A 20,036-nucleotide genomic window follows, 5' to 3' on the forward strand; every position below is an offset into this window, starting at 1 on the left:
CACGTCACGGACTAGGAAGCAGGTCTCAGTGGCGGGCACGGTGCAGGGGAGGCTGGGTGTACACTAGAAGTATGTTAACTCGGCTCGAAGGACACGCAGAAACCCATCAAATGTGTGGGAGCGCACAAGTGTGTCCAGCTCGGTTCAGTGACACCTCAGCAGCAAGGAGCTGGCAACACTTGGTGATGGTTCCGAATACCATTCTCCAGGAACCCAGAGCTCCTTGGAGAAGGGGATTCCGGGGCAAGGTGAGTGGGACCTTCAAGGATGTGCTCAAAAGATGATGGCATATTGAAAGGACCTCCACGGGAGCCGACTTGCAGGAACTCAGTGACAAAGTCACGATGACCTGTAGGCCAAGGCAGCACCCACAGGCCACCGATGGACCCCGATAACTGAGTCAGTGGGGAGAGGCCCGCCAACAGACGAGTCACCACCATCAAGCAAACACAACTGCCGTGTCACAGCGGAGGAAGTTCATGGCGGAAGGTATGAGGATGAAGAGTGGGTTCACTGTCCCCGCCAAAGTCGTTACAAAAAGCAAACTCGCCACCTCACAGTGAGGCGGCCTGGCGACACCATCGACCTCCTGACAATGCGCGGAGGCGGCCACATCTCTGTTCTTGCCAGAACGGGTAACGGCAGGCGAATCATGAGACCTATCAAGCAAGGCCACGTTGAGGAAGAGTCTACAAATGAACTGACCTGGGTCAAGATGGTGCAAATCTGGGGAGCTGTGGGGGCTAGAAGCTGAGACACGACAACTCAATGTGACGTGGACCCGTGACTGGATGGATCCTGGTCGGGAGGTGTCAGGAAGAATCGGGGAGATCCAAGATTTGTGGGCGAGCTGGCAGTACCACATGTGACTTTCCAGGTGTCCCCAAGCACCTGTGCCCACATAGATGTTGGCGTCAGGGACATAGGATGAGGGTTTGAAGAACTTAGATTTTTGCAACTAGTTCAAAATTATTTGAAAATAAAATGAAAAAAGGAAGACAAGTTGATGCTAGCTTCTTCCTCAGGGTGGTCCCCGGACTAGTGGCACCAGCACCAGTGGGGAGGGGCTCGGTGGTGCTGGAATGTGGCTGCCCAGTGATCTCATGGCAGCAGAGGAAGCTCCTCGTGAACAGGGACGAGATGGCCAGGGCTGCTGTGGGTGGGGAGAGCGAGAGGCAGGGTGACACATGCGACCTGTGCAAAAAGGGGGTGGGAAGGCGTCTGCGAAGAATGACAGTAACAGACTACCACAGGTAGGGCCAAGGCTTTGCGACGATCCTGCTGAAGATTTCTGAAATGTACACCAATCACCAGCTCACACTTACACTGAGGAAAAAAATCGTTTCTTCATCAAAAAGATGAGAAGTGTTGGTGAGGATTTGGAGAAAAGGGATTGCAGATTGGTACAGCCACTATGGAAAACAGTATGGAGGTTCCTCAAAATATTAAGAATAGAGCTACCTTAGGACCCAGCAACCCCACATCTGCATGTTTATCCAAAGAACACAAAAACACTACCTCGAGGAGATACCTGCACCCGGGTTCCTGCAGCAGTGTTCACAGGAGCCAGCATGGAAACAGCCACGGAACACATGCTTCCTGTGTCTGTCCTGGGAATGCAGTCCTGCCATCAGTGACAACGTGGATGGGCCTCGAGGGCATTACGCTGAATGAGGTGAGTCAGAGGACAGACGGGCGCCTGCCAGAGGTGGGGATGGGAGAGGCATCCAAGGACCAAAGTTCGTTACAGAATCCCTAAGTCCTGGGGTCTGATGCACAGCCAGGCCACTGGGTCACAACACGCTCGCTGCACATTTGAAAGTGGCTGAGAGTGGGTCCCAACAGGTCTCACCACAAAGTTTCTAACTGCTGGCGGACGTGAACTAGACTTATGGTGTGACCGTGCTGCAGTATCTAATCATTGTGTTGTATGCCCGAAACAAACACACTGAATGTCAACTACACCTCGATCAAGAAAACATTTCTAGGCACCACAGCTGTACTCATTCGGACATTTAGAGTTTAGAGAACAAAATTCCCCTGAAAGTTAGTCCTTGGACTAACAAACTGTTTCTCATCCTCATGGAATGCACATTAAAAAACTGTGCTGACATTTCCAGAGGTAATTTTCTAATAACTGAGCTTGAAGGCAGCGACTAGTCACGGGACATGGTCACCTTGAAAGCTGCAAGGAGCTTCTTTCAGAAGACACACCCCGCTTGGCAGCTGGGTGGGGGTACACCCCCCAGCGATGGGGTGCCACGTGGACCCCTGGGTCTCCTCCGTGTGGGCCCAGCCATGGTGGGGTGGCCCCCAGCGGAGGGGCCTGCTGAGGCACCGGGGTCCCTGCAGGTGTGCAAGGGAGCTGGTTGGCCTGGGAAGTTCCAGTCCAGCCATGCCTGTTACAAACGTCACTGACGCTCGAGGACTTCAGGAAAGGAGAGCTGCCCAGAGAAGATTTGCAAAACTGAAAATTATGTCACCACCAAGTACCGTCATAGCCAAAGAAAACGAAATGGGAACAAGTCACCTTCCATACTTAGAAGATCTTGTGACCATCAGAGAAACCCCAGGTTCCGTTTACTCACGTCTTCAACAAGCTTTCCTGGAAGAGTCCTAAGCCTCGGTGGCACACGTGTGCTTCCTCAGAAGGGAGTGACAGAGGCAGAGGCAGGAGATGCAATCAGACAGATGAGTCTGTCAGCCTTGGACCACTTCAGACCCCCAAACAGGACAGCCCAGTGTGGGTTCCTCTGTGGTCTCCACCAGCTCCCGCCCAGTGCACTGCCACCTGTCCTGGACACCACGGTGCCCCCCACCTTCGGCCACACGTACGTGAAGGTGGGGGGCGTGGAAGACTAAGCAGTGACTCTGACCCCAGCACGTCGGCAGCCGGTGTCCCCTCCATCACACCATCAGGGACAATGCGGCACCAAGTCCAAGGTCCCCCCTACACTGTGCAGGTGGCCTCTGCACCCTGCACTCACCAGCTCTGTGTGGCAGTGTGGGGCCCAGAGGCACCACCAGTGACCGCACCGCGCCGCCCCCTGTAACCCACCACAGGTGGGCCGGGCGCCTGCAAGAGGCTGACACCCAGTGGGGTGACTGCTGTCCTTACCCAAGTGTGGGCTACGCCCTGTCCACACTCGGCCCCAGCTTCCTCAGGCGGCGCCCACGGTGGGCACACGGGAGCCCCTGCAGCGAGGGGGGACCCATGGGAAGAGCAGCTGGGCCTGGCCTGGGGACCAAGGCAGCAGGCGACTGCCTGGAGGTGGGCACGGGTGGGCCCTTCCTGCTCTGCTCCAGGTGTGTGGCTGCGTCCTGTCCCCCTGCAATGCCGGAGAACTGGGTCCTGGGCGCGCACACGAGCCTCCCTGTGTGTGGCCTCCTCCCCTCCTGCCACAGCACCCAAGGGACAGTGTGTCCCTCTCAACGCCCTGGGCTCGGAGCACAGCCCGCAACACACCACTGCTGCTCGCCCACTCGGGGCTGCCCCTCGGCCCTGGCTGCCGACACCCGGTGACGGGTGACGAGGACGGGGAACCTGAGGAGTCTGGGCGCCCTCCTGCCGCCCTGCTCAGCCCCTTCAGCAGACGTGCAGGCAATTCCTCCTAACCGGGAGCCCTCTGCTCTGCCCCCGGGAAAACCAGGTCACGGCTCGGGGCTGGGTCCCGCCTGTGACCACGTCGGCCACAGCCCTCCCCCAGCAGGGCGGGTGCACTGCTCGTTTCCTTGCTGTTCCGCTCACCCGTGCCGTGATCTGTGCACAGTTTTAAAGCGCACTGTCCGTGTCTTGGACTGGCTGACAGAGGCTCAGGTTTTCTTTTCAAAAATGCATGTCTGAATTCACACATGAATAAAGCTTTTTCGCCAGATCCAGGCCATCTGCCCAGAGAGTAGTAACACTTCCGTCAAGTGAAAGTGTCCTCAGCAATGAAAAAACTCCCGGCATTAACTTTCAGGAACAGATAAAATTGACCTAACTTCAATAGGAGAAAAGGGGAAAGTTCTAGAAGAAGAACAACAAAAAGGTGTTTAAGTAAAGCCATAAACAAGAAATAAATAGAAGTCTGAAAACCAGAGGATTTTTACGTGACGGCGAGGGAAAAAAACAAATTCCTAGATGCTCTGAAAGTCTGTACCTGTCACATCACCGCTGAGCCGGGGACAAGGACCCACAGAAATGGGGACTCTGGAGCCAGCTGCGGACACCGCCTGCACACGGTGACCCTGTGCCTTACCTTCTGCTCTGTCCCCTCCGAGAGGCACAGGCTGCCTTTCTATTTAGTTGAAATATGTTTTCAAGGAAAGATGAAGGAAGTTGTCCAAATACACAATGCAGATCCAGTTAAACATTTAAAATTTATTAAACTTTTTGGTCAAAATAGCTGAACAAATATACACAATCCTATTTTACTAGCACTGCTTTTCCTTAAGGACCAGGGCTGACTGATGCCTAAACAACCCTGTTCCACCCCTTAGATTTGTAAACCGTGTCTGTCACAACCAAGGTACAGTGTACGAATCGTCTTGAAATGAAAATAAATGTACTTTTAGATGCTCAGTTTGTAACTTAATGTGAACCAATGTGGCATTCTGATAACATTAACTTAGGGTGCCGAGGGACAAGCAGAGGCCCTTGCTCACCTGGGGTGCGTGAGCAGCTCCCCTCCCCGATGCTGGGCTCATGTGCCCTCCACGGTGGTGCGGCCCGGCCACTTGGTGGTGTGAGGCCTCTACAGCTTGTCTGGGGAATCAGATCTCTGACAGCGAGGGTCCTACTTGTCCCAGTGGCATCTACCCCAGCTGAAGTTGTTTACGTTCGCTGGCTTGAAGTGCAGTAGGAAAATCAGCATGCAGATCGTGTTACTAAGTTTAAAAAGTTAAAAGGAAGCACGTAAGTTTCCAACTGCAGTGAGTTTTGCACACGGCAAAGCAGGTGTTGGTTTCGTAGCAGCACCTCCATGGCGTTCCTTGCAGTTTTCCTTCTCAGAGGTGGTCAGTTAAGGCATTCCCCAGACCTTACCTGGCGTGTCGGGCCTGCTAGTTCTACAGACAAAAAGGTGGGTGTGTGGGGACAGGCACGCTCAGTCTGCAGAATTGCACAGCTGCCACTGCTCTGCCATCGAAGGACCAGGTTCCCACGCGCCCTGGAGCACCAGCGTCGTGACTCGTGATGTGCAGTCGAAGCAGAGAGACGTCGCTCAGGAGGGAACTGCAGACACTGCGCAGTGTCGTCTCTACTGGGTGGCCACACCTGGTGTGAGGGCCATACAGGTGCATGGGGAACTGCCTGAGCTGCTTGGGCCGATGGCCCCGGGTCAGGGCGGCCGGCGCAGCTGCACTGGGCCCCGGACAGCAGAGCAGGACGAGACTAGAGATCTGACAACAGCTGTTCTCTTGGGTGGTAACGCTTTGGTCTATAAACCGGGAAGGATGGCTCGGTCTTAAATAAATACACTTATTTTGAGCAACGGTTTCGACTGAGCTCTATCCGTCCGTCTGCTCCGAGCGGGCTCCTTGCTGGGCAGCGAGCCCCACAGCCCCCCTGCTGCGGGCAGAGACACGCGGGCTCTGCTGAGGTCACCCGGCCCCGTCTCCGAGGGGATAGAAGCGCCCCCTGCTCTCTGTGGGGAGGACAACGCCCTCCCTCGACAGCAACGGCCGGGCTTTGCTGTGTCCGCACGTGCTGCTAGTTGACCTTGTCCTGGAAGATGTACAGGTTGTTGGTGGCAGCCACAGCGACGACGTTGCCCGCCGGGTGCCAGGCGGTGTGCAGGATCTTCTTGCTGAAGTCCAGGCTGTCCACACTGATCTCGTCCCGCTTTCTCTTGGCGCCTGTGCACACCTTCCGAGGCTTGAGACTGGCTCGAGGCTTGCTGTTCTCTCTGGAAGCTTCCAGGGTAACGTCCCTCCGCGTGTTTCTGTCAAACATTCTGAAGAAGTTGTTGTAGGACCCAGTCATGATCGCACTGTTCAAACAGGAAGAGACAGGAACGTGTCAGTGACCAGGCACGCGACACTCGCACAGCGGGCCCAGCACCCTGGACTCGCCCTGTGGGTCGCGTCCCAGCAGCCCTGCTCCATGGCACACAGTTATTCTCAGAAACAAGAGCGAAAAGCAAACACGGTCAGGAGAGAAATGCCATGAGGTTTAGTTACTGCCTTTCATATAGATAATCCTGTCAGTGAAACAAAGTATCACAGAATAAACAAGGAAAAAAGTAACAGGTTCATACTTTTGCACCTTGCATCGATATTATGCATTTTGGACACAGGCACAAAGCCCTCTACACAGTCATCTGTCCCGCTCACGCTAACAGTCTGATTTACCGCCAAGTCCTGACTTCTGACTGAGGGAGACCCAAGCGATCTTGAGTCATTTCATAGCCATCTGTTCAAGCTGCCAAGTATCTTTGCTCACAGTTGATCAGAGATTGTTTTCTTCATTCCTTAATTTCAGCAGGTTTGCTACATGAAGCAAACAGTGAGGAGACTCACGGGGAGAAGTGTGGGAGCAACCGAGACCCTCCCTTCACAGTCGGCTCCAGAGGCTGCAATCCTGTCCCTCTTTGTACTTCTCCAGCAGCGGTCCTAATGGCTTTCAGCGTCCGGAGTACGACAATTCCACTAAATCACCCATCATCGTGTTATATTTCCTTTGTATCGGTAGGAAGTCCTGGTTGTTTCCTACAAAAGGAGAGAACAATGGCTGCATGACAGTGACTGTTGCCATGACTTGACCCACGGCTTCAGAATGAGTCCAGTTCTTGATGAGAGAGAGGTGTTCCCACACCACCACGCTCAGTTCCGCTGCCCGGCTGGGACCAGCGTCTTCTTATGCCAACACCCACACCCCCGTCTCGTCACCGCATGGTGATGGGTGGGTCCTCAAGGCACCACGAGAAGCTTGGGGTTTCCTTTACGCCAATGAAGGCCGATCCCGGCTGCGGGCAAACACTTCAGTGTCAGGTTGGCTCCCCGAACGCTTCGCGCCAGATAAAACACCATGAAGAGGAACACGAGGCCCCGCTAGCTGTGCTTATTGCGACTCCACTGCAGACGTGGCCAGTGCAGGTCAGAGGCCCCAGCAGCCTGGTCCAGGGAGAGGAACAGAGAGCTCACTCCACTCCACGCCACCCTGCCTCTCCACAGAAGCTTCCAGCAAAAAGGCAGGGGAGCGTTCACGAGAGTGAACGAACATGACTGGAAGCTTCTGGATGCCCCTAGGGACAGGGGCTTTAACTGCATTTTGCAATGTTTCAGATACAGCAGAAGGTGTAAAGAACATGCAGTGATTATCCACACACCCACCCGGCATGCTAACAGCTAAGCCCCCGTGTGCCCTTCCAGAAAGAGGCTCTCGCTTCCTGTCGCCTGCTGGGCAATCAAAGCAGGGCGAGCATTCCCGTATGCTCTATATTCTGAAGTTACAGGCTCTTCAACTCAAACTGTTGTCCATGCTCTAAACGTCACCAAGGCCACCAGACCACACACACACTCGTCCAGTGTGCTCTCTGCTGTCTCTGAGATCGTCTGACATACATGTCATGTCGTCTCACTCCAGGCAGTGACGCAGTGACTTTCAACACCTGCATTTTTCATTTCTTGGAGTTCCGTCTGCTTCTTTTCCAAATCTCCTAGGTCCTTTCGAATCGTCCTGTGGTGCCCCGTTCAGGTTTTGGCTCCTTCCTTCAAACGTCCTGCTGCATTCTCATTTCATACTGTCACGTAGTGACTTCAGTGTCTGACGCCCCTGGGGTGCAGTCCCGTTGTAGCCTCTGCTGACTCACTGGATGTGCTTTCCTGCACATACTTGATAGTTCTCACCTGTGAGCTCCTGTGTGCCTTGCACCTGGGGACATCTGGGCCCCAGGCTGTTCTGGCAGAGTTCCCTGACATGGCCAGCAGGCACCCTCACAACAGTGTTCTCACTGGGTTTGCCAAGAATGGGACTCTTGGCTGCTGTCCACCTGGCCCACCACGCAGGGCTGTGTCTGCAGCAGTCGAAGGGCAGGCTTGTTTCCCACCTTCAGAACGGTTACATTATAAATTAAATCAAGATTTCACACCGGCTATCTCCACTTTTTGACCAAGCATGACGACCAGTAAGCTTTGAGGGTATTTTCTCCCACTTCTGTCCAAGAAAAGGCCAACTGAAGGGTGGCCATCCACATACTTACTGGCACATAACGTCCCCACTTCCTTTTTGCTCCTCTTGGACATAACGAAAGACAAATTATCACTCACTAAGCAGTTTAAAAACAGCCGCTATGAACCTGGTACTGTGCTTACTGTGTATATAGGCGGGATTATACACAGTCAGAAGTCTGCTCAGACATCCCATTTTCCCCACGTCGAGACTGTCATCAAACCAAGAAACAAACGGCCTGGAAACCGCGTCCATCATGCCCCCTCGCAACCTGGGACTGCAGCTGGCCCACCCGCCTCTGAAAGGCCCACGTCCGGCCCGAGGAGACCCGGGAGAGCACCCTGCTTTAGGCCGTCGCCCCGACGCAGGCCTTACCTGTCTGAACCGCTCCAGCAGCATTCAAACTTGTCAAAGATGCAGTCATTTTCGTAGAGAGAGCACAGCTTGCTTCGGAGGTACTCATGGACCTTAACGAGATCACAGAAGGTTAGAGGGCACCACGTGCGGGCGTGGCGCCGTCCCCAGCAGCGGCCTCACCTGGTGGGTCTCGACCGGCCGGCTCTCCATGTTGAGGTCCCACACCTTCACCGACAGGTAGTCTCGGGTCATCATGTACCGACCACTGTGACTGAATTTCACGTCGGAGATGGAGGAAATGATTTCTGAGAAGAAAGACCTGCTGCTGGGATCTTCAGGTTCTTCAAAAACTGAAAGACACAACGTTTTCAGTGTGTGTTTAGAAACGAGACGACACAGCCCTCTGAAGTCCAAGTAGGACGCAGGCCCCCGAGACTCCACAGGGATCTGCTCGAGCTTCTGCTTTTCCTGGTGGCCAGACAGTTGCTGGTCTTTGACTTCTGTGCTTAAGACGTCTGGATGAGACACTGCCGTGGCGGTGACTGACGGGGCCACGTCGTACGACTCGGGGGGTGAGGCCCTCCACGCTGCCTGGAAAAGCTCCAGGACATGCCGACATGTGTCCTGCGTAAGGTCCCTGCGCCGACTGGACACTGCGACCACAGCGTGTCTGCATGTCCTCGCAGCACCAGGCCCTAGCAGACCACATCCCCCCGCGGCGTCCCCAGCACAGGAAGCAGACATGGCATCACCTGAGGACACAGACATGGTGCTCCAGGGCGGCCTGGACAGAGCCACAGGCTGCCGGAGTGACAGCCACCTCTAGCTGGGAATGCTGTGGTCCAGACTTTAATAACCAGACTGGTCCCACCTGCCACGGGGTTGTGTCCACTCCTTAGCAGTCACGTGTGACAATGAAGCGGAACCATTGCTTTCAGAAAAATCTAAACGCTTCCTAGCAGACCCTCCTGTCTCCTAGTTTTGCTTTCTCAGCAGCACCTCAATGGCCCCCTCACCTGCGCCATTTGGAGGCCGCACACCCGTGGCCCCCGGCGCACTGTCCCGCCTACGGCTTGGGAAAGTTCGGACGAGAAGAGCGGTGCGTCCTTTGAAACCGCTCTACCTTTTTACAAACAGTGTAGGAACCTGTATGTTGTTGGCTCTACATTTGAAGTTGGTTTTAAGCAAACTGGGGGCAGTACCGAGCACCTAGTCAAAGAAATTACTTTGCTAACAGATAAAACTACTCTTGGAATTGAGAACTGTTCATTCAAGAGTGTCATCTTGAAGATATTGACTGAGTTTTCATTGCAGGAATTCTGTAAGTACGGAATTCGTGCAAACACACTTCAGCCCCACAAGAGCATAAGGCAGAAAGTTTCCTGAAAGCCAGCCAGCGCGCACGTACACTTAACATCAGGCGCTCTTTATACGGGAGACACTGCCAGACAGGAAGGGTTTACCTGGTGGCACTCCAGGGACCCGCCTTCAGTTTCCAGAACGCACATAACACACCCATGGTGTGCACACTAGCTTTCTATGAAGTGGGGCCTATTCTTTATGTCTAAAAATACAACAAATCCAAAACTCTCCTCCCCTAGAAGGGACTTCACGACTCAGTGGGTACAGTGCCTGACTTCCTGGGGGACTGGCTGCCAGCAGAGGCCGTGGTGACAGTTGGGAGCGGTCACAGGGACGGGACCTAATGCAGAGGCAGAGGCAACATGCGGCTCGGGGGCTCTAGCCCGGCACCACCGCGGACAGTCCACAGGCAACACGACCTCACGTCCCACTTCTCGGCCACGGCCCACAGCCGATGGGCATGGTGACAGGAGAAGACACCTGTCCACCTTCACAGACACCTCAGCATCTGAAAACTGAAGCTGTCAGGGAGCCGGTCCCCACACGCCAGGCACTTACACTTGGAGTGTCTGTCGCACAGGGCTGAGGAGCGCATGTCACACAGCCTGATGGTCCCCTTGCTGCTGCTGTAGACAAACACGTTACACTGGTGCGGGTGGAACTCGGCCGCGGTGATCACCTCTGTCAACTCCTCCATGTTGGCAGGCTTGATGTCCACGATGTCTGCGGGCGCACGGTTAAGGCACAACCTCCGGGGGTTGGTTAGTCAGCCCCCAGGCAGGCGAACAGCAGGAGCACAACCCGCCGGGCGGTGAGGTTAGCCGAGCTGCCCGGGAGGCAGGCGGACACGGACACACACACACACACACACACACACACACACACACGAGTGTGGCAGGGCCCGTCAGTGAGTGGCTGCGCTGTTCTGACCCGACCCCGGCCACGGGCCATGCACACACGCACTGCCTCCTCTAACGTTCTGTAAAGACCTTCATAGCAAGGCCAGTCTCAGTGATACACTTAGGAAAAGCAAGCAAGCAGCCACGTGCACAGAAATCCATGCTTATTTCCACGAACAATCACACAAGTGTTCGAGTGTTCGCAAATTCCAAATGATTCTACTTTTCCAAGTATCTGACATCAACAGCTTGTTCTACGTAGTTACAGTGTGTCCTATAGGAGGTTGCAAGATACAGAAATCACAAAACAAAAAAACGAGAGCAGGAGCTGACTTTCGCCCAAGATGGAACAGCAGGGACCACAGGTATCCTGCCATTGTGACATCTAAGAAAGCTGACCAACTAGGCGATACCACAGTTCAGGCACTGGACATCAGACGGCATGGGCAGTGACCCTGGAGGGACTGGCCCCCACAACTCCCCAGCTTGCCACTGTGCAGGGTGGGGACCTGGGCCAGGCCTGGGCGTCAGGGAAGCCCATGCGGCTGGCAGTGCTTAGAGCGAGAAGCGCTCCCAGCAGGCTCAAGGCAGGACCGGGACTAAGGGTCCGCAAGGCAACAGCCCAGGTTGGAGAAGGGCCACCTCCACCAGCGAGAGGACCGTGCCAGCTCACACAGCAGTTAACCAGGAGCAAGACACCCAAGGCACACGGAGGGGACAGCCCACGGGCGGCTGTCAGTACACAGGAGGGGCAGAGCGGCTGAGCCCAGCATGTGAGTGGATCAGAGGCATTTGCACAGTGGTAAGAGACACGAGTATGTGAAAGTGTGTAAGCCCTATGATCTGTCATCTCCGTCACAGGAAAGGGCATGTAAAGCATGATCGTGAGACAAACATTTTAAAAAAACAATGAAGGATGACGGCATAAACAAACCCTTTATGTGTTAGCGTTCTCATAAATCATTCAAGAAAATATGAGCTTCCATTAGGAGAAAAAACTGACAAAGGATGTAAAAAAAAATTCACAAAAATGGGCATTAACTTAATGGCGATTTACAGAGCCACAGAGCGGACCATTAAACCAAGGGACACGGGCAGTGAGCCCTGCAGTTGTAAATCTGTATTCCTGCCGACACAGACAGAAGGCACAGCACGTTACGGAATCTCGAGGCTGACGGCGGGCTTGCTGCCTACACCAGGCTCCAGGCCGAGCGCTGCATCTTCTTAGCTTTTACAATCACCCGAGGCACATTCCACTCCCTCAACTGGACCGAGGAGGAGAAAGGCTTACAGAGACCAGGCGACTCGATGCCGAGGTCGGCCAGCGGAGTTTGGGGCTCCTGACTGCCCCCCCACCCCGTGCTGGGAACCTCACCAGCGCTGTGCAGAGGACGAGCCCCATGTTTTAAAAACATAAACATGTGCACACAGACACGACAAGTTTGGACGGGTAGCACCAAACTCCTTACAACGGGTATCTCTGGAGGGCCACACAAGGCAGGAGAAACTTCCTTTCTTTGTATCATTTCAGTTGTATTCAGAAGAAAGGTTGAAAATATAAGGGCTTCATGAGAATAAAGAGAAAGCAGGGGCCATGGTTATAAACCTCGTAATTTGGGAAGTTTTGCAAAGCTGAAGAAGAGAGACAGTCATACACGCTGTCCGTTCATTCCCTACTGCAGCCGCCTCCAGGGACTTAGCCCAGGCGGGACACCTGGCCGGCTCCCTCCAACCACCAGCACGACAGAGACTGTCCGAGGGACAGTTTCATAGACTAAGAAACTACATCAAGTAACGAAATCAAGTAAAGGACAACAATAAACTTAAGTGTAAAATGCTACAACTAAGTCATAGACTTCGTTTCATGAGCTCAAGGCGCGTATAGGGGGAGCCCTGGACCTCGGCAGGCGAGTCGGCGACTGCTGTCCAGCTCCAGCCGGCCAGACGTCACTCCGAGACATGGCGCAACCCAAATGAAGCCACGTGGTCTGTACGTATCACAGGGCTCACGTTTTCTGGAGAAATCAGTAACTCTTAAAATGTGTGATTAGCTAGTAATATTTAATTTTCATCTTAAAAATAACAGCTGCATACATCATTTAAAGATGAATTTTTGACTATTCCTTAAATAGCCTGTCTTCTAAAACAGAATTCTTACACCATCAGTCACTTCTTGGGTTAGGTAATTAAATATCATGTCAACCAAAGCCAAAGCCAGGATTTTCTACTAGCAAATTTAGTAAAACAAAACAAAACAAAACAAAAACCGCAATGTTGCAAACTTGTAAATACACACTATTTAAACTGCCGGATTCGCACAGGGAGGCAGTGGACTTGAGGTCATTCCCATCAGAGAAAGCTTTTCCCACAGGGAGAAAGAAGTTGTACTTCCAGGGACACACACTTCAAATCACAGGCTGCTGTGCAGCACGGTGTCCTGGGTGGACGGCGGGGGGATGGCAGGGGCGTGGAGCAGGGAGAGCTCCCTATCTGAACAAGTCTAGGAAACATGCCAAGATGCCGCCCAAGGAAGGATACTAAAGCTTCTATCCGTGATTTCTAAATGCCACAGATTAATTCTCAGGTCATCCGCAGAAAGATACGTTTCATGATCACTGTTTACTGAAATGGAATTTATATGATATGTGTGAGCATTTGCAAAAATCCGTCGTGGACTTGCTTCTACCATAAGGTCCATGGGCTTCAATATTGGGACCTAAAAATGAAAGGAAAGAGGAATTCAAAACAAGGTCTCACAGCAGCACAAAATCAGACACTTAGCGTAGATGATGATAAGGACAACGTGACATGCACAGTTCAGTGACAGCTTTGTACAGGTAAAAGCCCGAGTCACCAAGTAACAGAGCTGTACAGACAGGCTGCAGGGGTCCTGTCTGTCTGTCTGTCCCAGCGACTAGGCCTTGCTGCCATTACCAAAATTGACACTTTCTTGTTGAAGAAAAGAGCAAACTGCCTCCAGGGCTCTCATGCACTGATGTGGCTTCAGGCTCCTGTCTGTCCCCATGGCCACGAGCCGCCTGACCGCCAAGGTTGGACCCTCCCCTTCTCCTCCCTCCTGGCAGTGAGCCAGGTGCAGGAGCCTCTCCCCTCCATGGGTGGTCTGCTGGTCAGCACACACACCATGAGCCTTGGAAGGGGTGCAGGCACTGCAGGGGCCCTGGGGGCTGAGGACGTGCCATGTCTCCATCTGGCACTGGCTATATACTTGAGTGTTCACGGGGCTGTTCACTTATATGGCAAAGGCATTTTTTTGTATGTATATTACTTCAATAAAAGGGCTTAAGAAAAGGAACCCCATCTCTGTGACGAGTGCTGTGGTCAGGGCAGGCTTTCCAGGGAGTGGGACATCTACACGGAAACGGAAACGGTCAAGAGGAGCTCGCCAGGTGAAGGAGCAATTGTGGGCGACAGTGTCCACACGTCACAAAAAAGAAAAACGCCTAACATCACCGACATCTAGCAGGCAAGAAAGAAGCTTTAAAATCAAAGCAAAAAGTTAGCATTCTTTTTGTCACTTTTGTTATTAAAAACCAAAAGGGAGTGCGGGAAGACTGAAAGGAAAACCTCTCCGTTTAATGTTCTCTGGCCCAAATGCTTGGGGGAAATGTGCACAGAAATCCTGCCCTCATTTTAAACCACTTAAGTGCTGACCACACCTGCATTTTCTGGGTGGGAGGTGTCAGTTCTACAATGATGGGACGCACCTGTCACCCCTCCAACAAGTCTAATCAACACAGGACAACTGGAACACGTACAATGGGAAGACTCCTTCCTCTAACCCCCTTTCTGACACTAAGATAATTTAAGAGGAAAACAAAATTTAAAAAGAGCAGCATTTCTCACTTTTAGCCAGTTAAGTTCAGACAACTTAAGAGTCCATTTCGAACCTTTACAGAGAGGTGACTGGGAACTCAAACAGAGCCGACCACGTGGGTCAGTCAGTGCAGAGGCATCGCCTGGCACTGCGCACACTGCACTGCGACAAACAAGGGCAGTTGATGTTGAAACGCCCCGTCGCACGTGCTTCACTGAGCCACCCATCGCACCAGTTTTATTCAGGCCAAACAGGTAAGAGCAGCCTTGAAGAAAGCCAAGATCGGGCCCAGTAAAACCTACAGTTTTCCCAAAGCGGGCACCAGGCATCACATGGGCAAACAGCCTGGGTCCTGAGGGGCAGTGTACTGGGGTGGGTGCAGCGATGGTGGCCGGGGGGACGGACGAGGCTAGGGCAGGGTCATCCACCTGCAGGGCCCCAACCCTCCTCCACGCTATCACCCTTGACAGTTAAAAGGAGCGGGCGGCTGTTGGTAACTGTGAAACTCGTGGTACTGTCACTAACAGCGCCTTCTTTGCAAACGACCCCGAATTCACAGATGCAAAAGCAGCCCACAGGGTATGAGAAGTCACTGTTTGGATCAAAACAGCTTTGTTCAAAGAAAAAGCAAAAAGAAATAAAAAAGAAACGAGGCTAAACAACAAACACCCCGGTCCAAATGAGGGCTCTTTGCACTTGACCTGAACACACCACCTGGCTTTCCCGTTCTCCACCCCCTGGGAACAGGGCGACACTATGACCCATGGTCTTACGCCGACTGTCCCGCCCTGCATGTCCTTGGCAACGTTCACCCAACTATGTCCTGCTGTCTCCCCAGCAGCTGGTGGCACTGTCTCCCTAGCGGTTGGTGGCACTGTCTCCCCAGTGGCTGGTGACTCTATCTCCTTAGCGGCTGGTGGCACTGCCTCCCCAGCGGCTGGTGGCGCTGCCTCCCCAGTGGCTGGTGGCGCTGTCTCCCTAGCGGTTGGTGGCACTGCTTCACAGCCAAGCTGGGACTCCATCCTGTGTGTCCTGCACACACACAGCACAGGGGAGCCCAAGGAGTGGGGACTGTGCCATGTCCCCACAAGCTGTGTGTGGGAGTCCCTGCAGCCCATTTCCTTTTCTGCTGTGCACACTGCCTGGGCTGTCACCTGATAAACAGTATTGGACCAAGTGTGCAAATCTGCGAGGCTGTGCAGTGTCGGGCCCCCTGAACTAACGCAGGGCAGCTCTGCTTGCTGCTGCCCTGTCCCCGCCAGTGCCTCTTGGTGTCGCACCGAGCCACGCCTGGCTGTCATGCGCGTTTGTTTTACCTGCTGGCCACATTCCATCTAATTTAAGGCACCATCAATGGCATGCACCACCAGGCCAATTACAAGACACTATAAGGTCTTAAGTTGTACTCAGCTTCACAGATGTTAAGAATGTGAAAAAAATCCAGGCAGCAGAACTGATGCAACATGGTCATTTCATACTCTACCTAGAGCACCAAAAGGGGGCGAAGAATTGAACGATTAGGAAACAGCTCGATGCTCAGGGGCTGAAGGCAAGGACCCTGAAAGGTCGGCCGCCTCGGCCAATTCAGCAAGTCAGGTGCTACCCTCCCATGGACGCTGGCGGTCCGTGGCCCGCCCGCCTTCCAACCCACAGCCTGCGCTGTCACTGGGGTGGTGTCCTGAGTCCCCCCACATGCTATTCGGAACCTGTACAGCGGAAGGCAGCTGGCAGATTCAGAAAGAGTCCTGTCTGGATCTAAATCTGAACTTTTTCTTCAGTATCACTGCGTTTTCTGAAGATAACATGACTTTTGCTTGGGAACATGAGGAATCCTGTTTTTAACACACGTACATAAAAAGAATTCCTACCATTACTAGTAACTTCCGTGAATCGAGAGGGCAGGTAACAGCTGGCTAGGCATTACTGGTGATTCGTTTACGGAAAGTAGCGACAGTTAAAGAAACGGAATGTATACCCGCAGTGCTGTGATTCTAAACGGGTCTCGAAGTCGTCCATCTTCATCTTTCAAGTTATAACCTTCTGCTCTTTTATCCCGTTCACTTATTTTCCATAATTTAATAGTTTTATCTGAAAATAAAAACCTCATTCTCCATATTAAAAGAAAAAGCACACCATGCACCACTATTAGCTGAGTATTGTATGAGAAAACCCTGTGGTTCTACATACACTAGCATTTCCAATTATGGGTGAATGTGTCCCCTACGCTAAGTGGCGTTACGGAAATGCAGGCCAAGCTGAGGAATGTAATGCCGGGAGGCAGAGTGTGTGCAGATTTCACGTTTTCAACTTATCACTTGCTACCTTGCCAATAATTCCCCACCCCCCAAAGTTTAAAACAGAAATAACTTCTGCAATAGGTTAAAATAAGAAAGAACCTACACACAGAAAATTAACAATAAAACAATAAATCAAACAGCCAAGAAAAAACCAAAGCTCTTACCGTTTGTGGAGAGTAGAAACTGAGCAGCATTCTGCTGTGGTAACCACCTAATTTTATTAATTTTTTCTTCAATTTCTAGACTTTTCAAATAGTCAAACTCTGGTTCATGACTTTGAAAGGTACTGTACACATTATATTCTCCCCTAGAATGAGGACGGCTTTTATTCTGCAAAGAAACATGAAGCTGTTTTAATGAACGAAGCACAGTGCAGAGAAAATTTTAGTACTACCCATCTGACCATCAAATAACCACACATATTTTTCAAAGTTAAAAAATATCCTGTGCCAAAAAAAGTCAGACAGATGACTCAGCATTTATCAGCCTGGGAGAAAACAGGCAAGAAGGATGACCTCCCGCCTCTACCCCGGCCTAGGCACCTGCCCCAGCAAGGCCTGCCGCGCACGGCACACCAGGCAGGGTTCTGGAACCCACCCGGGGCCCTGGTGCACGTCCTGGCTCCGGCTGTGACGTGAACTCGTCTGCCTGGCCCTGCAGACACCTGGGTGCCCCGCAGGGGCGTGCACTGCACCATGGCCTGTGCTCAGGCCCGCCAGGGACGGGGCCTGCTAAACGGCACCACACAGCAATTACAATAAAGGGGCCAGCACGGGCAAATCCGACCGAGCAGTGTGAGAGGCGAGTGGCAGAGACACCCCCGTCAGAGACCTCTTCTGCCAGTCTCTAACACAGACGTAGAAAACCATGCTTGGGAAGGTGTGCGCTGTCTTCAAATAATGACCGACTCTGGGAGGTAGAGAGAGACTAGAGTAAGATCGGGAAGTAGCGTGAGTGGGCGACGGCACAACCAACGCTTGGGGAAACCCCACGGGCCAAGGCTTCCCTTTCCTTTCGTGAGACACCAAATCTCGGTGGTGGTTTCAGATGTATATTTACATTCATCTCCGGAATGTTCTGTATGTCCAAAACGACAATTTCTATAAAACGTTAAATATTACACCAGTAGAAATCAAGGACACTAGAGTATTTTGTTAATTCTTCTCTATAACAAGTATCTAAAATCTCACATTTTAAGGTATATAAACGTCTAACCACTATGTTGTATATCCAAAACTAATATATAGTATGTCAACTTTAATTGAAAAATAAGTTTACAAACATCTTACGTTTTTAATACTTTATTATGTGTATTAATAAACTGAACTAAAGAATGACCCTTATGTCCAGATACTTCTTCCTATTTCTGAATGAAAATCTCAAATTATGAGAAAACATTCCAGAAAGCTCCCTGAATCTCTGCACTGCACCGACTTTCTGTGTGCTGCATATTCCTGGAAACCAAGCACGCATCAGCAGGGTTCTGCAAATCTCTATTGCACGATTCCCACGAGTGTGCTGGTAGGTGGTCAGCGCTATGTAACCCACTCTCCCTCTTCACCACCCACCGCTCTGTAAAAGCATCCCATACCAACAGGCACTCCTGCTGCACAAATGAGCAAAATGAAATGGGAATAGTTAAGAAGAACCTGTCGAGTCAGTCAGTTGGAAGCCTTAAGACATTAACGGAGCAGGAGAAAGCAGCAGGCCATGAGCAAACAAGGGACACGCTCCCGTCCAAGTGCAGCCTGCATTTCGGGGCCATTCTCTTGGAGAACTGGGGCCCTAAGCAGTGAGCTGGCCTCAGGCCCAGTCTTGGGAGAGGGGAGAACAGAAAAGGTGAGGAAGGGCCTCTGGGAGACGCGGTTCTGACCACGAGGGCAGACGCTGCGCTGCAGGGAACCTGATGGATACACGGAAAGGGCAGAAGGTGGGTGTCTGGTCTCGCTTTGGTGTGGAGCTCTCACGCACCCAGATGGAGCAGCCCCACAGAAGGGCACTGCGGCCGGGGGGGTGCCCGTTCATGGCGGGCCAGGGGGCAGAGCCGTGTCCAGCTCTGCTCACCTGGACTTACACACAGGCTTCCCTGGACAGAGAGAGGCTTTGCCCTCAGAAGGAGAAAAGCTCGGAATCACCACTCCCTGCCTGCTACCTCCTGTGGGCTGCACAGCCAGAACCTCCCCACGGCCCCGACCCACCCGCACCCCGTGCCTCCCGAGCCCTATGCTTCATGGAGCCTAAAAGGCACGGTGCAGCGTGACCGAGAGCTGTGGCCACTTAGGTGGCGGCACTTTCATCCGAGTGGCACTGCAATCCCATCAACTGTGTCTTTGCTGATGGATGAAAATGTAATAAGCTCATAGTTCTAGCCACACCGAAAAATTCAAATCCACAGTGAGGGTGACACAGAGAGACCACCGACAGTTTAAAAGCAGATGGGGCGCGCAGCTCTTTTGATGTTAAGCAACATACAGGAAAAAAAAAAAAAAAAAAGAAGATGGGGAAATGTTGCCTGGGGCTTATTACACTGCAGTTGGTCGGGTTTCTCACATTAGACAACGCAGTGGACCTGCTGCTACAGAAACCTGCTGCCGGTGCTAACGATAACGTAGTACATCATCATTAGGACACCGAATGGGACAGGGTCTCCAAGCTGCAACCCCCGACACACTCGTCAACAAGAGCTTGAATTTCATCAGCATCTATTTCATATGGGAAGCTGGTGGGTTTTAGTTTTAAACAATGACCCACAAAAACAAGAAAAAATTCATTTTCGATAAAGGCATCATTCAAATGGCAAACTTGAAGGAGCTAAAAAGTAACTCTTCAATGTAAGGAGCCACGAGCCAGCAACCTGGTGAAGCACGCCACGCAAAGCGATCGTCAAACACACCACGGCTCTGACTCGTGTGGACCAGGGCAAAGCACGCAGTTCTGCCCAGCAGCACTGAGACAACCTCCCTCTGCGGTAAGAACACAAAGTTCTCAACTGATCCAACCGCCTGTGAAGGTTCAGAAAGGTCAAGGATTGTATACAGAGGGGCCCAAAAACATGTACACGCATTTTAAGAAAGGAAAACTGTATTAAATGTAATACTCAATATATACCAGTAACAAAAGATGAATAGAAGTCC

General features: G+C 52.3%; 1 protein-coding gene across 3 annotated transcripts in view; it reads right to left on the reverse strand.

Annotated features, from left to right (window-relative positions):
- Positions 1-4,343: 4,343 nt before the first annotated feature.
- Positions 4,344-20,036, reverse strand: part of PPP2R2D (protein phosphatase 2 regulatory subunit Bdelta) — a 29,024-nt gene continuing 13,331 nt past the window's right edge. The window contains exons 4-10 of one of the 3 annotated variants that reach the window (XM_074338790.2): positions 17,067-17,232; positions 16,581-16,693; positions 13,309-13,486; positions 10,430-10,594; positions 8,690-8,859; positions 8,528-8,619; positions 4,344-5,972 (exon numbers count right to left, since the gene is read on the reverse strand). In XM_074338790.2, the coding sequence (XP_074194891.1) occupies positions 5,693-5,972; positions 8,528-8,619; positions 8,690-8,859; positions 10,430-10,594; positions 13,309-13,486; positions 16,581-16,693; positions 17,067-17,232 (1,164 nt within the window). In that variant the 3' untranslated portion in view covers positions 4,344-5,692. Of the gene's footprint in view, positions 5,973-8,527; positions 8,620-8,689; positions 8,860-10,429; positions 10,595-13,308; positions 13,487-16,473; positions 16,694-17,066; positions 17,233-20,036 lie in introns of those variants that run through there. The other 2 variants (XM_088791744.1, XM_019728274.3) reach the window with 2 other exon arrangements.

This window comes from Rhinolophus sinicus, chromosome 15 (assembly GCF_057876585.1).
Source record: "Rhinolophus sinicus isolate RSI-liver-muscle chromosome 15, RSI-T2T, whole genome shotgun sequence".
Lineage (NCBI taxonomy): Eukaryota > Metazoa > Chordata > Mammalia > Chiroptera > Rhinolophidae > Rhinolophus > Rhinolophus sinicus.